This window comes from Pristiophorus japonicus, chromosome 3 (assembly GCF_044704955.1).
Source record: "Pristiophorus japonicus isolate sPriJap1 chromosome 3, sPriJap1.hap1, whole genome shotgun sequence".
NCBI lineage: Eukaryota > Metazoa > Chordata > Chondrichthyes > Pristiophoridae > Pristiophorus > Pristiophorus japonicus.
This window is the reverse complement of record NC_091979.1, coordinates 315080969-315101058: the sequence shown is the minus strand read 5'-3', so window position 1 is coordinate 315101058 and position 20090 is coordinate 315080969. Positions and strand designations below refer to the sequence as shown.

General features: G+C 42.4%; 1 protein-coding gene across 1 annotated transcript in view; it reads right to left on the bottom strand.

Moving 5' to 3' along the window:
• Positions 1–252: 252 nt before the first annotated feature.
• ptenb (phosphatase and tensin homolog B) overlaps positions 253–20090 on the bottom strand; it is a 173419-nt gene continuing 153581 nt past the window's right edge. The window contains exons 8-9 of the mRNA XM_070876895.1: positions 19618–19833; positions 253–3790 (exon numbers count right to left, since the gene is read on the bottom strand). Of these exons, the coding sequence (XP_070732996.1) occupies positions 3602–3790; positions 19618–19833 (405 nt within the window). The 3' untranslated portion in view covers positions 253–3601. The remainder of the gene's footprint in view (positions 3791–19617; positions 19834–20090) is intronic.

Sequence of the window (20090 nt, the reverse complement as noted above, 5' to 3'; positions counted from 1 at the left end):
CATTCCTTGTATTCAAGAAATTAAAGTGAGTTTTAAGATGTTGCAGATCTTTAGTATTCTTCCACAAAATTACATCGATTTAGCAAAACAGGATTATGAAGGCAAATATAACCATTCAAGATGGAACACTTGAGGTTAAATACTATAACCACTGCACAATGACAAGAATGAGACTTTAATCTTTAATCAGTTTTAAGTGGAGTTTATAACAGTAAGATAAAGGGTAGTTAACAAACAACACATACAATAACAAATGGACATTGGATTTTATGAGCATCAATAACCTGTACAATTTACATTGGTTGGTTGACTTTTCGTGTATTCTCAGTGCATAGCATTACACACAGAGCAAATAGCTGCACAGCACAATAGTATCTTTAACAGGCTGAAATGGAAAAGGCTGTTTTACAGGCTGAAAATATATTTTTGTATACATATTCTATATGAAACGAAATCCAAATCTGAACAGGCAGAGCAGCAGGCAGCTTTGTCCTACACTGCAGTGAAGCCCCTTTATAGTGCACAGTTCCACCTTTTCCATCTGCATGCATGATGACAGAATTTTGAACAGTATTTTAAGTAAACAAGAGGCACTTCGTGGCAACCACAGGCTTTGTTAAACATATTGCACAAATCTGGTATTACTAATGACATGGACTCTCACACTGGCACCTTATGAATATTTTAAAGCTGAAACTTGGATATTTGATGCTGCCTGTGAAATCCACTCAGCCCATATCTTGTGCCACAGTGCAGGACCCCTGAGGCTACCCATGCAACTGCCCTTTGTGATTTACTGTGGCAAATATAATTCAGTGGGGCTACAGATGACTAAGGATGGCCCAGTAAATTCCTTTACAGTGATGCCGTCAACAAACAATTTCAGACATTAAGCTGCTGCACATCCAAAGAATTTTTTATTAAGCGTATAGTCTGGAAACTCAAGAGAGATAACCTACAGAATGTATTTACCAGACTAATTATGAATACTGTCATAAATAAAAGAGAGACTGGACAACTTCTTCAGTCAAAGTAACGCATGTCTGGCTCTACAGGATGGTATCAATACAAGAATATGAAAACATACTATTGCCACCTTTTCCACCTTCAGCATGCAAGGCCTTTGGAAGGTTTGGAAAAGTTGTTTATGGACCCCAATACACCCTCGATTTTCAACAGAAAATGAAAAAACTCTTACAGTGCAAAAGCCTGGTACAATATGCAGCTGCTCTTACCCCGGCTCCTTATCGTTCCAAGTGACACTGAGAATTTTATTTTCAGTGTTCTGAAGATGAAAGGGCCGTCTCTTTGCCCGCTAATGTTAAAGGGAAAATAAAGCTGTATAAATACTTTGCCTGAAGCCAAGCTAAGTATTTCCAAGGCATGTAAGGCAGGAAATTTTCCTTCACTTGTTTTTGTGCACCTTTTACAAACTGGCTTTTATTGCCTGCTCCTGGTTGTCAAAATTTCCTTTTTTTATCAATATAAAAATAAGATTCAGTGGTAAACGTCTTTATGAAAGATGATATACATAAGGAAACTCTTCAAAAGTGGCATGTCTCAAATGTTCAGTTTTAAGCAACAGAAGTGAAGGGATCTTAAAGGGAGGGGGAAAATCAATAAAAAAATTAAAAGGAACGTTCCATCAATAAAAGACTGTCAGCAGAAGCTTGTAATTTGATCTATAAACCTATATTCCTTCCCTCTTGAGCTACATTTGTCCATTTCTCTTTCACTGCACAACTCATGCTCTTCACATTAGCTTTTGGACAGTTTTGAAGCGCCACTACAAAGAAAGATTTAAAAGATTCATGGTTTATAGCAAGGACACCAGAACTGAAACATCTAGACACTAACCAACACTAAATGTTTTGGGAAGTTACTTCCAGGCTGAGCTGGACGTAATGTTTGTAATTGTAGTTGTCCATCACCAAATGGCCAAGCATATTAAATTTTGTGCTGAAGTAATGAAAATAATAGATACAATTTAATGAAATAACCCTCCAGCAAAATAGTTTCCCCCATCTAAAACAGTCTGTTTTTCTCTCTTGAAAGAGGACATAAAGGGATTCTCACATCAGACTTTTACCACGTCTGTGTAACTCCATTTGGCTGGGCCCCATGGGAGTATGCAGTTCTATTTTTCTACAATTACAGGAAATGACGACGACTACCGGTTTAACACATTAACCAACAGAGCACAACAGACTTAATTTCATGCTGTTACAGATGAGTAAGGTATACACAGCTTCCTAGAACATGAATACAAAACCTCTTATTTTTAATGTTAAAATCCTGTGCATACTGTGACCTTTTGTTAAAACCTGTTTATCCTGTTGAAACATTGGTTGCAATAGTTTTCCCTGTCTACTTGCACGCAACACACATTATGTATGTGACACACGTCACCTAAACATGCTGCATACTCCCAATCCAAATTTTCCCTTACTATGTATCATATGCCAATACTAGGTCTGGAGAAAGATGACATCTTGCCAATAGAAATAAAACAGCTAGTACTACACAAACGTAATGAATGTAATTTATATAGATACTGACTTAAAGTCCAAAACAGTACTAACAAAAGAGTGATCAACTTCAAGCACTGGCCTTGGTTACACAGGACATAGTGGAGCAGCACCAATTAAAATAATTCTAGCTAACTTATTAAATCACTGTAAAATTCTCCTTTTTACATTAACTGTCATAACTTTGAGTGGGCATGCTGCCACATTTATAAGATTGAGCCATTTTTATCAAGGGACTCCAGCTTGCAACACCGCCCCCCCCCCCGCCCCCCAAAGAAAGGAAGGAAAAAACTTGAAGATTTGCCCTACATGGACTCCACAATCTGTACATCTGTGGGCCAGTAGTTGGTTTTTTTGCCCAAGGTTCAAGCCTCCGCCCAGAAAGAATTCCTCAATCCAGCTGCCTTTTCTAGCACCAGTGTGCTTTGAAAGCACAAAAAGCAAGCAGCAGTTGCAGCTGACTGCACAATCTGCTGGGCTTGATGCCTTACAGAAAGGTGCAATGAGCTGTAGGTGGTACTGGAACCAGACTATGGATTTTTTTTTCCTTTCTGTGCATCCTTTCTAATGCCTTTTCCCAAAACATGCATTTTATGCAAACCTTTTCAAAATTCCTCCGCGCTGATAACAGACTGATCTGTTGTTATATGGATTTAAAGGGGCAGGGCATAAACCCTTTGTACAGGTAAGTTAGCACCTACTGTTGGCAACATAACACAAAAGGAAAAAAATTCCTACGTACACACCAGATCTGTCTCCACTTTTTATAAAACTGGAATTAAATGGGAAAGTGCCTCTTTTTCCTGATTGCGCTTTTATGTGTCATTTGACACACAAAAATGTATATACATAACATATCTACGCAATCTTTTTTCATTGGACAACAGTGTCAAAACCTCGCGGATGTATGTATGGGGCTAAACAACATTGGTCAGGAAAAGATCATTGTTCCTATAATTGGTGTAGCATTTTACTTGACACATTGTCCTATTGCCATTAAAAAGGTACTTGCTTTCAGTTTATTCAAGTTTGTTTCCTTTTTCTCGCAGTTTTAATTTTCCCATAAAAATATTTCAGACTTTTGTTATCTGCGTATGCTGATCTTCATCAAAAGGTTCGTTCTCTGGGTCAGAGTCAGTGGTGTCCGAGTATCTATAGTCCTCTGGTTCATTATCGCTAACATCTGGCGTTACTGTGGTTGAACTATTGCCCATGGGATGTTGCTGTCGTTCCTCTACCGTTTTTGTGAATAACAGCTTCACCTGTACAGCATGAAAAGATACATAATCATTACAAAGTTATAACACATTAACTTTCACTTGCAGCACTTGTTTGAATTTCAGAAGTAACTTGCAAGAAGAATACTTTACTCTTCAGTGTAATGAATCTTCCAACATTTCTGAAATAAAAATTGTGCTACTGTAATCCCCTAGCCATTTTAGACAGAGTATTTCTAACATTTCATTTTTATATAAAACTTCATATGTAAAATTGCTACAGTAGATCGGGAGTGGTGTTGAAGTAACAAAACATTACCCTTGATGACTGATCATGAAAGCATTTCCAATCTGGCATCACAAGTGTAAAACTATAAACCAGTTTCCTCCATACATTTAAATTAAATCACATGTCTAAGCTAAGTAAGTCCCAGCTGTTAAGTCAGGTAAAGACAAAAACATTTAATGTTAATTGAACTGTAGAAAACTGATATCAGGTAAATATCAACTGGTACTGTAGTAAATGGACATACAGTTGTACCAGTCATGAATTATATTATTGTGCTTTTCTGTTATGGCAGTGTTTGAAATAGTACAACAAAGTGATGCAGCAGGCTTGTAAATGAGCAAGCTCAGTGATTATGGTACTGGACTAGCAATCCAGAGGTTGAGAGTTCAAATCTCACCAGGGCAAGTTGTAAAACTGTATGCAAAAAAAAAAAATCGGGTGATTTGAGGGCTATCACCAGAAAATGACCATGAGAAGTTGCCCCTTTGTCATAGAAACCCAAATGCCACCCTTAATTAGTCTGGCCAATGTGTGATTCCAGTTCCACACTCAATGTGTTAAAGCACACAAGGATGGGCAATAAATACATCCCAAACAATAAAATAGATATTGATGTCACCTACATACATAGAATTTACTGCACAGAAACATGCCATTCGGCCCAATGGGTCTACGCCAGTGTTTATAGTGCACACCAGCGTTCTCCCACTCTAATGACCTTTTTCCACCCTGCCTCCATATTCCTCTATTCCTTTCTCTCATGTATGAATCAAGCCTTCCCTTAAATGGACCAATACTAGTTGCTTCAACAACTCCATGTGACAGCATGTCGCACATCCTCACCACCCCCTGTAAAGCAATTCCTTATTTAATCAGATAGTGGCTAAGTTATACTTGTGCCCCATTGTTCTGGACTCATCCACATGTATAAAACTGTATAACTGTGCATTATCCTCACTGCATTTACCTGCAAATGTTGTGAAATATATACTACAGCATATACTCTCTATGTCCCAACAGGATGAAAAATTATTGCATAAAATGAAAACTAAATTACGAGAGAAAAGCATGGCATTTCAGAAAATATTCTTCATATTTCTTGGGTATCGCGTTTAAGAAATAGGTATGGCATTTCTCATTCTTGGAACATAAAGCAACCTTCACAAACAAGCTGAAGATACTAACTGTTGTTAGAGCTTGGTACCAGTCCTTCTATACACAAGTGCTTCATTCTGAACTACAGCTCAATTCTGGGCCAAAGATAGAGACAAAGTTGAAATGGAGTAGATTAAACACACAGATGTAAAGCTTTAAGATGTACTCGGTCATAAAGAGTACTCTGTATGGAAGTTGAATTTCTCAGAGGAACACAGTACTGTAAGGAGGCAATTAATGCTCTTCCTCATTTAATCAATCACAACATTCAATTGAATTGAATCAAAAGTAACACAAACCACTCGAGATGAGAGACAGTGACCTAATGTTAGGGCAGCAATAAAATGATCAGCTTGGAACTGTCAGAGCAAGTACAAAAATATGCTAGAATGGCTCCAATTTTCCTAAGAGGACTTGGGTCAGTTACATTGTAAAAAACCAAATCACAAATCTATTTAATAATGGGCTTGTCGAAGATGATGTCACCAGCAAAACAAATCATTCCTTGAAACAGCAAAATTCCTTTGTAGTTCCTTAATGGTGCTCTGGTAAAATGAACTGCCTAGTGCCATACAGACTAGGATGGTCCTAAATTAATCCCAATCTGTGCTGAGTTAGCGGATCTCAGCCACGCCACCCAGCACAGCACCTAGCATCAGTACCCGAGGCCAGATAAGGGAACATTTCCTGATTATCTGAGTTACTATTATGCAGAAAAGTTGATGGCAGCTACAGCGCCCTTCTCGCTGGTCCTCCTAACCTGGCTTTCTTGATGGAATGAGGAGATGTGGGGTGGGTAAGGTGAGGCAAAGAAAGGAGAGATGGGGAGGGGAAGGAAGCGGGATGGGGAGGGGGGGAGGGAATGAGAGAGATGACGAGGTGAGATGGGGTAGGAGAGGTGAAAACGATAATGAATTTTCTGGTAATCTGCTTAACACAAAAAATGCGGTGTCAAATCATTCAGGAGACAAGGATGTCCTGATTTTATTTTTAAAGTTCTCTACATAGTTAAAATAAGATTTTCCAGAAGTTTAGACAAACTGGTGAGAGATTCTGTATCCTAATCCAATAAAACATGATCCCTAAATCTGAAATTCAAATCGTGTAGCATGGGAATTATTTGTGGATTTCTGAAACATCTTTGCAGTTTGAATATTATCTACAAAAGTTTAGAAACTCTGATAATCTTAAGTAACTAAATAAGCCCTGTACAGTCTCAGACCCAGGTGGCAAAGACAAATTGATCTGTATTCTCCTAGAGCAATCAAATGGAAGTTCACATAGGTGGCGAGGGGGAAAATCTACAGGGAAGTTCCTATCCTTGGAGATTTCTAGGCTCTCCTCTGGAATTAAGGTGTAATAATCACTAGCTTCACTGCACTGCATAAAACACAATGGCCGAGCAGCCTCAGCAGTTCCACCACTTTTTGAGTCAAAGTCCTGTCTGCTGAGAGCAGACTATACCTCTGCAAATGCAACTTTATGTGAAGGTCGGGGTTATATGACTGTGGAATGAAGGCTTTGTTAGAGAGGCTCCACAGAAGATAATCCTCAATTGAATTTTTCACAAGCATTAGGGAATAATGTTAATGGTAGGGTTTCTGAACTCAATAACTCATTCTTTGTTAAAGAACCCATGCCAAGTTCCAATTCTAGACCAGTTTTGGAGTGTGTCAGAATTTTAACTGGTGACAGTGCAACTGCCAAGATTTGCCTCAAGTTATATAACAGTCATTTTTCAGCTATTACCCACACCTGCCTGCCAGTTGGTTTTGTGAATAGAATGTCAAGACAAAGACATCTTCTCTCCCAACTCAATATGGTTACATTTTCTGAAGCATTATTGAGGGCAGTCCTGATCTGATTTTTACCTGGATCTCAAGACAGCGCAGTCTGGTCAAAATAATTTATTTCCAATTTGGAGATTGGAAAAACCTCTAGCTCTCAGACCATGTCATAATAATCTATCCATATAAAAAAATCCAGCTAAGGCTCTGAAGATCTTAATCAACTAATTAACATATAATGCACCAATAACTTTGTAAATCAAAAATCTTGTAAACTATGGCAAACTGTACAGAAAAACTCTGCAAAACAGGCCAACATAAAAACAGACCTACTGAACATTTTTCTGTGCATAAAAGAAACAGTAGGAAAGGTAGCTGACAGGAGGAAAGACCAAGATGTGGTTCAGAATTAGGTTCTCACAAGCTATACATATGTGAAAGACGATAAATATAGTTCCTATATGGCATCAAACTCTTAAAAAGGGGCCATTCCCCCAGTGCTTTTTCTCTATTTGATCACAGTACAGAAATGTGTGCAGATGACAAAATAATGTGCAGGAATTTTGGATCACGATTTTGAGGCGGTGACACTGGCTGAGTGCAGATTTTAATGCCAGGAATTGCTGCCTGGAACTGCGAAATTCAGTTTTGCAGCCTGAAAAGTGGATTGCAGCTTTAAATCCATGTTTTGCACACTACTCTGGAGGGCTTAAATGGCGTTAAGGGGGCTGTTAAGTGGGGCAGCAACAGCAGCATTTTTACAAAATTGCCACGTTTTTCAGTTAATGATTTGCCACTTTCGGCCAATACATTGAAACTCTTTTTTTTTTTGCATTTGGAGCTGTGCCACCTGCATTCAATTGAGGTAGTGATTGGGCGCCTCACCGACTCAGTTATATTCACTTCCTACACACTCAGTCAAACGATGAAGATGGCAGAAGCAGCACGCCAGCTGCTCACCGCTTCTCAGACACCTCATTCGATGCACTCCTTCAAGCCCTGGAGAGGCATCAGGAACTACTGAGGACAGAGGCTGGGAGAAGGCCACCGCCACGGGTCATTCGATGCCTATGGAGGGAAATGGCTGAAAGTGTGTCAGCGAGTGACACGGTGCACAGGACAGCCACTCAATGCCGCAAGAAGTGGAACGGCATTAACCTGACCATGCCATGATGTCAGCTCAATGTACAGTCTGTCCTCGATGTGAATGCGTCACGTCCCAATGCTCTACGTGGATGAGGCGAGATACAACAATCATATTTGCAGCCTCACTCACTCCAAGGGCCTGCAAGCGATGGTAACCTTCCTCATCCGTTCTTCACACCCACCCCTCATCTTATTATCTCCTCACTCTTCATATGTGAGTGGAAGACAGTAGCCTCACCGTTACTGTTAGGTCCTGGCCCCCTCATTCAAGCATTGGCAAACCAAGGCAATGCAGTTAATCTAAGTTTCCTCGACCTGTGAAGACGCTCATACAGTAACATGTACTCAACTCAGTAAGGCACTTGGGACAGATCGATAGAAGGACATTAATTCTGATGTTCTCTTTAATCTTGCAGGCCAAGCTCGCCCTCAATCATAAGAACATAAGAATTAGGAACAGGAGCAAACCATCTAGCCCCTAGAGCCTGCTCCGACATTTAAAAAGATCATGGCTGATCTGGCCGTGGACTCAGCGCCACTTACCCGCCCGCTCCCCGTAACCCTTAATTCCCTTATTGGTTAAAAATCTATCTATCTGTGATTTGAATACATTCAATGAGCTAGCCTCAACTGCTTCCTTGGGCAGAGAATTCCACAGATTCACAACCCTCTGGGAGAAGAAATTCCTTCTCAACTCAGTTTTAAAATGGCTCCCCCGTATTTTGAGGCTGTGCCCTCTAGTTCTAGTCTCCCCAACCAGTGGAAATAACCTCTCTGCCTCTATCTTGTCTATCTCTTTCATTATTTTAAATGTTTCTATAAGATCACCCCTCATCCTTCTGAACTCCAACGAGTAAAGACCCAGTCTACTCAATCTATCATCATAAGGTAACCCTCATCTCCGGAATCAGCCTAGTGAATCATCTCTGTACCCCCTCCAAGGCTAGTATATCCTTCCTTAAGTAAGGTGACCAAAACGGCACGCAGTACTCTCGGTGCGGCCTCACCAATACCCTGTACAGTTGCAGCAGGACCTCCCTGCTTTTGTACTCCAACCCTCTCATAATGAAGGCCAACATTCCATTCGCCTTCCTGATTACCTGCTGCACCTGCAAACTAACTTTTTGGGATTCATGCACAAGGACTCCTAAAAGAGTTTCATGCACAAGGACCCCCAGGTCCTTCTGTACCGCAGCATGTTGTAATTTCTCCCCATTCAAATAATATTCCCTTTTACTGTTTTTTTCCCCCAAGGTGGATGACCTCACATTTTCCGACATTGTATTCCATCTGCCAAACCTTAGCCCATTCGCTTAACCTATCTACATCTCTTTGCAGCCTCTCTGTGTCCTCTACACAACCCGCTTTCCCACTAATCTTTGTGTCATCTGCAAATTTTGTTACACTACACTCTGTCCCCTCTTCCAGGTCATCTATGTATATTGTAAACAGTTGTGGTCCCAGCACCGATCCCTGTGGCACACCACTAACCACCGATTTCCAATCCGAAAAGGACCCATTTATCCCGACTCTCTGCTTTCTGTTAGCCAGCCAATTCTCGATCCATGCTGATACATTTCCTCTGACTCCGCGTACCTTTATCTTCTGCAGTAACCTTTTGTGTGGCACCTTATCGAATGCCTTTTGGAAATCTAAATACACCACATCCATCGGTACACCTCTATCCACCATGCTCGTTATATCCCTCAAAGAATTCCAGTAAATTAGTTAAACATGATTTCCCCTTCATGAATCCATGTTGCGTCTGCTTGATTGCACGATTCCTATCTAGATGTCCCGCTATTTCTTCCTTAATGATAGCTTCAAGTATTTTCCCCACTACAGATGCTAAACTAACCGGCCTATAGTTACCTGCCTTTTGTCTGCCCCTTTTTTTAAACTGAGGCATTACATTAGCTGCTTTCCAATCCACTGATACCTCCCCAGAGTCCAGAGAATTTTGGTAGATTATAACGAATGCATCTGCTATAACTTCCGCCATCTCTTTTAATACCCTGGGATGCATTTCATCAGGACTAGGGGACTGGTCTACCTTGAGTCCCATTAGCCTATCCAGCACTACCTCCCTAGTGATAATGATTGTCTCAAGGTCCTCCCTTCCCACATTCCCGTGACCAGCAATTTTTGGCATAGTTTTTGTGTCTTCCACTGTGAAGACCGAAGCAAAATAATTGTTTAAGGTCTCAGCCATTTCCATATTTCCCATTACTAAATCCCCCTTCTCATCTTCTAAAGGACCAACATTTACTTTAATCACTCTTTTCCATTTTATATATCGGTAAAAGGGAGCAGATGAGGACTGGAGGAGGGGACCCTGACCTCCAGCCCATTATTGCACTAAAAGAACACATCTCGGCCCTGATGAGCGCTCAATTTGGTGCGGTGGCTGTAGGTGAGTCCGAACCCCCTTGGGACAGCGACGGTATGTTGAGTTCCTTTGCAGCGTTTAGCAGGACATTTAGCCTCGACACCACAATCCTTCAGCTCTTTCCACGAGATTGGCATTTCCAAATACCTTTCTCGGTCCTGGCCCCCTCCCCTGCAGATAACCATTCTTCTCTGGCTTTGTGCTTTCTGATGATCAACCAGACGGACCGGAGCCTGCACGTCAGTCTTCGACTGCAGGAGATGTTGCACAGGAGGAGGATACCTCTATGGATGTCACACAGGAGGCAGCGGCCTCAGAGTGCGGGGCCAGCAGCTTTCGGGAGGAAGGTGTGGTCGGGGAGATGGAGGTGGGTGATGCTCCAGGACCCATTGGCCAGCAGCAACATCACGGGGGAGGAGAAGACCGGGGGCCAGCTCCCCAGAGGGAGAGTGCGCCCGAGTGATGCTCAGCATAACTCTGATGAGGCTGAATTACGGATTGCAGTTGCACCGCGATCTGCTGGGTGGACTGGCAAGGTGCACTAGCTGGGAGGATGGAGGATCCGCCTCAAGGTTTGCACTTGCCTCAGCAGTCCACCGAGTCCATCCTTGGTAGAGACCAACGGATGTCGGATGCAATAAGTGATCATGGGGTCTCAGACATGGTGGCATGGGCTATAGCTGACGTAGCAGTAGTCATTGAGCACCAGGCCGGTGCTATTGGAGGCCTGCGTAATGTAATGTCGTCAGTGCATGGTGGCATCAATCAGCTCTGGTGTGCTGCAGTCACAGTCTGTATTAATGCATTAATGCAGAGGCAAATTGATGCCACTGACCTCTGCCATCGTGTCTGGGGCCCCATGAGTTCAATGGGGACCTAACGTTGCCGAAGCAGGCCAGCAATCTATGCTCACCATATTCCTCCAGATGCCAAGGCTCTGCCCCAGGGGAGTAGCAGCGTATCGGGCCTGTTGGAACCTGGTGTCCTCTCTCAGGACTACATCATTCTGCCTTTGAACCTGTCGCTTTCTGCAACCCATCCACACCAGAGTGCTGCCGCCCACGCTGAGGTGATGCAGTCCACAGCCGGAGCCTTCAAGGGTCTGAGCTGGTCGGGGACGTTCTGCTAGGCCATCATGTGTGGCAGTGGCTCAAAGTGAGCCTTGCTGCAGGCCCTGAGACCCCATTGAGGAGGAGCAGTAGGCGTGGGAGAAGAGAAGGGGTGGGAAAGCACTTAGCAAAACCCATTAAACAACTGGGGGATGGTGGCCACAGATGCTTGGCCTTGTTAAACCTTGTTTAAATCTGAACTCATGAAAATCGTTTCACTTGAAAGAACCAGCAAACAATTGTTCGATAGTCACCAGAGATGGCTACCTGGTTGGAAAATGAACTCATGTAAATTGTTGCACGTGGAAATTGCTGGGAATGCTTGAAGGGGTCTAGTGGGTTTGATTATTTGCTGAGGATTGTGGCATTATATTGTGTTGTTTTACAGCATATTATGGTTTTTCTGTTAAATAAGTGAATTTTTGATTTTTGAAGTCGCAGGATGACTCACTTCCTCCAGTGAGTTGCACAGGTAACAGCGAGATACAAGTTGCCAATGTCAACGATCTGAAATCCACCAATGTTTGGGAAACCCTAGTAGTCAAGCTGAGTAGTCAGCAGACACAGCACGCAAACAACTATGCACTGTGCAAGGGCCAAACGCCGCACTGACCGTGACCTCTGTGCCCCCGGCTGCAACTCCGTTTAAATGCCGCCCCAGAATCCTAATCCGCCTCGTGAACACCAACTTTTTGAGGTATGTTGGCTGCCAGCCGGTAAGTGAGGCAGCAAAAGTGAATTTGGCAAGAGGTCATGATTTCCATGGCGGTAGTTGGCGGGGCGGCATTTCTTTATGCCCTTAAAAAACCAGAACTGAATTTCGCACCAGACGTCAACGCAGCCGCGAAGCCGCTGCCGCAAGTCAACGCCTACTGTTGCCATTATCAGCTGGCTGTTGCAACCAAATTTCAGCCCCTGAATGTTTTAGGATGCTTGGAGAGAAGTCAGGAAAAAGTAACTCCAGGTTCAGAACTCACAGGAATAGCTATATATTTACTCATCAGCTTTATGAAGTGATAAGCATCTACCATAGATAAGACCAATTGGATAATTGCCAACTGAGTGTAAATTACGGCAGCATTTAATTACAGGATTGGATGTATTTTTATGTCAGATTAATTTTTAAACACAAATGTAGAGATATGAAAACCTCCTTAGTGTTACAAGGTAATACGTACTACATGGAAGAACTTTCTCAAGAATTTTAGACACAATGATGTATTTTATTGGTGTAAACGGATAGCACCACAGAAGTTTGCAGCATAAAGACAGGTTGTTACACCCATTATATCTGTAATTGCACTTTGGTAGAGCACTCAAAAACTAATCCCACTGTCCCACTATACTTGCATGCCTCTGCTTCAAAGTTCCTTTATTTATCTGCGTTTTTGATTCAAAGAATTATATTTTCCAACCCCAAGTGTGACTGTTTATCCACATCCATCAGTCTCTTTCCATCAAGTATACTGTATTATAACTTGCATTTATACAAGCACCTTTAACATAGTAAACCATCCCTAGGCGCTTCACAAAAGCATTACCAAACAAAATGTGATACCACGCCACATACGGAAATATCCGGAGAGAAAGGTGGGTTTTAAGGAGCGTCTTAAAGGAGGAGAGGGGTTGAGGCAGAGAGGTTTTGGGAGGGAATTCCAGGGCTTGGGGCCGAGGCAGCTGAAGATATGGTCACCAATGGTGGAGCGATTAAATGGAGGAGGTTACAGAGATAGGGAGGGACAAAGCCATATAGGATTTTAAAACAAGGATGAGAATTTTAAAATTGGAGGTGTTGACGGACCGGGATCCAATGTAGGTCAATGAGCACACGGAACTTGGTGAGAGTTACGATATGGGCAGCAGAGCTTTGGATGAGCTCAAGTTTATGGAAGGTGGCAGATGGGGGGCTAACCAGGAGAGCATTGGAATAGTCAAGTCTAGAGGTAACAAAGGTATGGCTGAGTGTTTCAGCAGCAAATTAGCTAAGGCAGTGGCCGAGACGGGCGATGTTACAGAGGTAGAAGTAGACAGCCTTGGTGGTGGAGCGGATGAGGTCGGAAGTACCCCCTTTACTTGTTTTCTCTCCCAAAACGTACTATCACACGATCAAACTGCATCTGCCACCTTTCTGCCCAAACATTCTGCTTTTTACAGACTTCCTCGCTCTCTGTTAAAACTCCTGGGGGTGGGGGGGGACACCGTCTCTAACGGGGGCGGGCGGCAGGGTTAACCCATCCAGAATTGCTCCTGAGCCGGGGGCAGCGGGGAACAGGTTTCTGCTGCGCCCCGTGTTTCGACCTGCCCTGCGCGCCGACCCCTTTTCCGCCCCCAGGAGCGCAGCTGGCAACGGTCAGTGCTCCCGACAGCTTTGCGTGGCGGGAAGCTGCCAGTGGCTGGGTGGTGCTGCCGCCCTTAAAGAGGGCGGCACACCGCCATGGCCGCCATTTTGTGTTCATTGTTGGCCAACTCCAGAGTCGGCCCGACAATGGTGGCCGTTGGTTCGGTCGGGCCATCAACAGGTAGCCCAGCACCCCTTCTTTAGTGCTGGGCCACTGGCCCGACCGAACCCCTCCCTGCTGGCCCGGTGGGCTCCACGATGTCCTCGCAGCATCCCTCCCATTTAAGTGAAGGAAAGGGAGGTTGCGCTGATGTCCTCACCCCTCCAGACTCAAACCCACCCCTACAATGCCTCAAACAGCACCCCAAAGCGAGTTAACGAGCCGAATTTTCCGGCTCTTCCCTCTGACTCTCGCCGGGCGGTAAATTTCCTGATAATTCAAATTGGTCTCCCCAAATTCCCGCTGAGTTCAATTCCGGTCCCCTGTTTTTGTTTAGTCAAATTTTGAGATTGTGTTCCTTGTACCCACGTCCATATAATCTATATCTACACAGAAGAAGTGGAACCAGCACCGATGCTTGGTTACACCAGTTCCAACCCCTTCCCCCAATTCAGGCAACACCCAATTACCCTAACACTTTGTTTCCTGTTAACCCACTTTGTATCCATGCAGTTACATTTGCTCTTGTACCATATGCCTGAAATTTTCGAAAAGGCCTCTTTTGAGACACTTTATCAAATACCTTCTGACAATTCATATACACGACATCTACTGCAGTCCCTTTTCTATCGAATGAGTCATTTCAAACAACTATTAACTTTGTCAACTTGCCTTTAACAAATCATGTTATCTGCCCTTGATTATGCCATGAATTTCTAAATGTTGACTTATTTTATCTCGGAGATTATCTACAAATGACATTAGCCTAACTGGTCTGTAGTTACCTGGTGTATTCTACTCTCCCTTCTTGAACTTATTTGAACATTTGCTACTCTAGTCCCACTGCACTAATTACATTTTAAGGATGACTTTAAAAAAAAAAGCACCCTGGACCTCAGAAGAAGTAGGGAATTACCTACTTGAATATAGTGTCTGGGACATGCCAAAAATCTAATTACAGGTGAGAATTTTCCACCACCCAACCCCAGTTTCTAATCAGAAAAGGCAGGAGTTCTCTTTAAAGCACCAGAACTATTTTATTTATATCATAGAAACATAGAAAATAGGTGCAGGAGTAGGCCATTCGGCCCTTCGAGCCTGCACCGCCATTCAATAAGATCATGGCTGATCATTCCCTCAGTACCCCTGTCCTGCTTTCTCTCCATACCCCTTGATCCCCTTAACCATAAGGGCCATATCTAACTCCCTCTTGAATATATCCAATGAACTGGTATCAACAACTCTCTGCGGCGAGGAATTCCACAGGTTAACAACTCTCTGAATGAAGAAGTTTCTCCTCATCTCAGTCCTAAATGGCCTACTCTTATCCTAAGACTATGTCCCCTGGTTGTGGACTTCCCCAACATCGGGAACATTCTTCCCACATCTAACCTGCCCAGTCCCGTCAGAATCTTATACGTATCCATGATTGATAGCACTCACAGCTCACCATTTGTGATACCGCCCCTCACCATCTGACTAAGAGCCAGTCACTAAGTTGATTTCCAAGATTTGCAGTCCATCGGCATTATGGGTACAGAGTGGCATTGGTGCATTCTGGATATCTAATAATTAGTTCAGCTTTTTCATTCAGGCATGGTCCAGTTAAGCAGTGAAACCTTGGAATGTAGTGCAAATTGGCTAGAGACAGAAGGCCTTACAGGCAAAATTTCTTGGATGATTATTCAGTTTAGTGATTTTATTTTATGGAATTTAGGTTTTTGTGCTTTTAGGTTTTAAATGTTAACTTATACAGCTACACTGGAGTTGGCCCTGTGGACACATACTAGCCCTAGCAATCTGGCCCACGGAACCCAGGCACCATGGCTTTATTTGCACTTGTATTTCTCTCTCACTGGTTTGTCCTGTTTGAATTTTGTCAACCTAGAGTTATAGAAAAAGCTATTCTTAGTGCTGTTGTCCAATTGGTGGATAAATCATAAATTAGAATACCAAGATCTGTAAGAATTTTTTAAAGATAATTGGTAAAAGAACTGGGCGGGGGGGGGGGGGGGTTTAACCCGGAAGGGATGAAGATAAATGCTTTTTTGCACAGCGCGATATGACGACCGGGAATACATGATTTGAAAGGGTGATGGAAGCAGATTTAATAGTTACTTTCAAAATGGAATTGGATATAAATTTGAAAAGAATAAACTTGCAGGGCTATGGGAAAAGAGCAGGGGAATGGGACTAATTGGACAGCTCTTTCAATGGGCACAATAGGCCTCCTTCTGTGCTGTTAGATTCAATGAATCCAAGGCCACGATTTTGCCAACAGTAGCGAGACCGGTGCGGCCAGCATTGGTGGCGTGTGAGGAACACGCTCCTGGCTCCCTCCCGCCCTTTCAACACAATCTTCCTTTCAATGGGCTTGTTAAGCCCATCCTGTAATGTTCACGGCCAATTAACAGTAAACCATTCATTACGTCATCAGATGACGCGTCATCAGCCTGTTTCCTAAATTTTTTTGACAGTTGTTTTGTCAGTGTTCTACAGCACTGAGGTGCTGCAAACACTGCACAAAGGTGCATGGCTAATCCAGGCTCTCCCATGACTCCCTCCAGATGCTTGTGGAGGGAGTCACAGCACGTAGGGAGGTTCTCTTCCCTTCCAATGGACAGAAGAGACCTCCCCAGGACACCAATGCAGCCTGGTTGCACATTGCACAGAAGGGCACAAGCAGGGATGTCGTCACAAGGACTTAGCAGCAGTGGCATATACCTTTCAATGATCTCAGTAGATCACGAAACTTTACTGCAAAGCCACATTCAACCTCATCCTGTGGTGTCACTTATCACATCCTCATCACTTTGCCTTCCCGATCCTACTCCTGCGCATCCTTACTCACACTAACTTACCTTGCACCACCACCCATCCCTCTCTTTCTCTATCTACATCATCACTTCCCCATCTCACTAGCCACCCCTCACACTCACCCTTGTCCAATCATACCAACTAACACCACACAATGGTGTTTTAGCCAATGTTCATGTAGAGTTTCTGCTAATGTGTTGTCAAATATTAAAATCTTTATTTTGGACACTTGTTCTTCGACAGATGTGTGTGCACCTTTGGAAGTGGCTTAATGAGTTGTAGTGAATGGTTAGACATAAGGGTACCTTGCACAATGGTAATGTGTGAAAGGAAAGGCTTTGGGCATTGCAGGGATACTTTACGGTGCTGGTGTGAGGTGGTGCCAACCTGGTGAATCATGGGTGTACAGCGTCAAGTGAAGTAAATGTGGCCATGGTGAGGCCATTCCTGGCGTCCTGGGCAGCGATGTGGTCAAGTGCTGATGTCCTGTGCAGCATCAGGTGATTGAGGAGAAGGTTGGAGTTGTTGTTGGTGATGCTGGTGTGTTTAGTGATGTTGGAGTTGGGGCTGATCGGGGTGGGATTATGAGGATCAAGGTGAGATTTTTGCAAGGACACCGATGCTGCTGAAATAGATAGCAGGTGAGGATATGACAGAAGCGATCGGTCAATGGTGGGAGAGGTCGCTCCAAGGAAGTGACAGTGAATAGAGTGGACTGCAAAAACTTCTAAACTGCATACAGCTCAAAAGTTTCTTCCAAATCCTGAAAGCTTCAGCTTCTGACATTGGAAAGTGAACAGCTGTGAAATGGTAGCTATTATACCATTTCTGCAGGTGTTAACTCGCCAAAGCAATGGAGAGTCACTGAGAACACGACACACTTACCTGGCGTGAAACCCGAGGGATGGTAAACTCATTGAAAACTTGGTAAAATGTTTAGTGCTTGAGTAAAGTTTTTTTAAATACCTTTTAAACGACCTCTTAAGCATCTTAATTGACTGGCCCGCCGCTTGTTGTCGGGTCTGCGATCCGCAGGCAGAGCCGACAATTGAGCAACTGACAAAGTGGCTGATTCAGAGCGGACTTCCGATCCGCCGTCAATCAGGGCCATTTTGACAGTGGGCCCGCCTCCAAACCCACACTCGCAGAGCTGGGAAGATTCTGGCCTAAGAATCTGCTGCTTGAGATATAGGTATATTTTTGGGAAAGTTTATTTAAAATTTGTATGTTCCAATGAGTCTCCATGATTTGTACCCAAGCACTTTACAGACTAAAAGCTTGGATACTCCTGGGCTACATATTTAGCACAAATCAAGCTATAGGCTGAAACAAGTTTTGAATGATTTGATTGGTTAGTTAGATTAATAATTGTTATTCATTAATAATTGAAGCTTAGGAACCTCCTTGCTGCTTCTTCATTGGTGCCTGTTCTACCTGTTTAGTAACATTTGAGATAATCAGCACCATTCAGTTAATGATTTGGCATGATTTGTTCCTTTTTTCTGAATATGATATTAGATCCAATCAGGTACAATTGCAATAGACATTTCTAACAAGCAACTCTATCAAATGTAACACTGTCAGTAGTGACATATTTTCCCTATGCACTAGATGCAAGAATTACTACTTTCTACAGTTAGAAAATATGTTGCACTGGGAAACAAGAATTCAAGGTACAAAATCACCTTTCCAAGTATGCAAGATCACTTACAGAACTGAAAAGGTTTAGTGTCTTAAATGTGTCCTTAAATCACAAGATACAATAAACTTAATAAGTGCAAATCAATGTACAACAAAATTCAACTCTTAATGGTGCTCAAAGCTATACAAATGCTTAAAACGAATGCATACGGTCTTTGTAATATGTATAATCTATGTGGAATAATAAGCATAAAGTTGGATGGTTAATTTCTCAATTTACTAAGAGACCAAAAAGCATGATGCAGGGAAACAGTGAATTTAGTCAGAACAAACCAAATTTCAAATACAATGCAAATGATAATGACACCTGCCACTATTTTCAGTAGACTTCAATTGAGAACAATTATATAGCATAAACAACCTCTTTTAGTTTCAAAAGTGTGATACTCACGCAAAAGAAATTGCAAAATGGATAGGTAGTGATATTGAAAGTTCACAAGTATTTTTTTGGTCAGGGTTAATAATAATTGCCATTTTAAATTTTATTGGAAGAAAATCATTCTTGAATAGTTCCATGTATAGGCAAAAGTGATGCATCTAGTACAATTCCACACAAACTCTCAGCATTGAGGTGCTAACCAACTGATCAAACAATGGAGAACTTAGAACAATCAGACTGCTTCGTTGGTTAGCAATTTATTTATTTTCTGTCCTGGTTACCTATACTGCTGGCGATAAATGGTTTCTGCAAGAAAAATAATCTTGGTAGATGTGGTAAGATACTAAACTACAACAAAATTAGTTTGATTTTAGAATATGAGTTCAGTACCAAGAATCTAAAATGAGCCAAGGCTCTACAGCTTCAAAAAAAATTAGGTATTCAATAATCAATGGCCAACAAGCTATTGAAACACAAGATGATTCTATTAAATTCTGAGGATTAGAGACATTAATAAGCACAAAATCATTTAAGCACTAACCGGAAAGTACAATATTACATTTTCTATTTTCTACATTTTTTTTTATAGAACTATTACGAACCTTGAAATTTGGTGAGAAGTATCTGTTGGCCTTGTCTTTATTTGCCTTGTCAAGTTCATTTTTAGTCAATGTGAGGGCCAGATATTCCTTGTCGTTATCTGTACGCCAACCATCATCGTCCTTGTCTGTTACTATGCTGCCATTTTCTACTTTATCTAAGTTCTCATTTGGTTGTGGGATGAAGAACGTATTTATCCAGAAATGGAACATTTTATCCTGAAGGAAGAAAGAAAAACCCATAAATCTCAAGTACCTAATATTCATATGGAGTCTGGTCTCAGTTACAAAAAATAGCTTGCTCCATTTAAACCATACTCTGGTTGAATACGATTCCAATGTTGAGTCCTAAGCCTTATATAAAATGACCTAGCACTGATACAGAAGCAGTGTGGAAGATCATTGGTCAGAAGGGTTTGAGGGGAAAAACAGGTTTGAATCTTCTACAAGACACCGGCAATGTACGAGAGTAAATT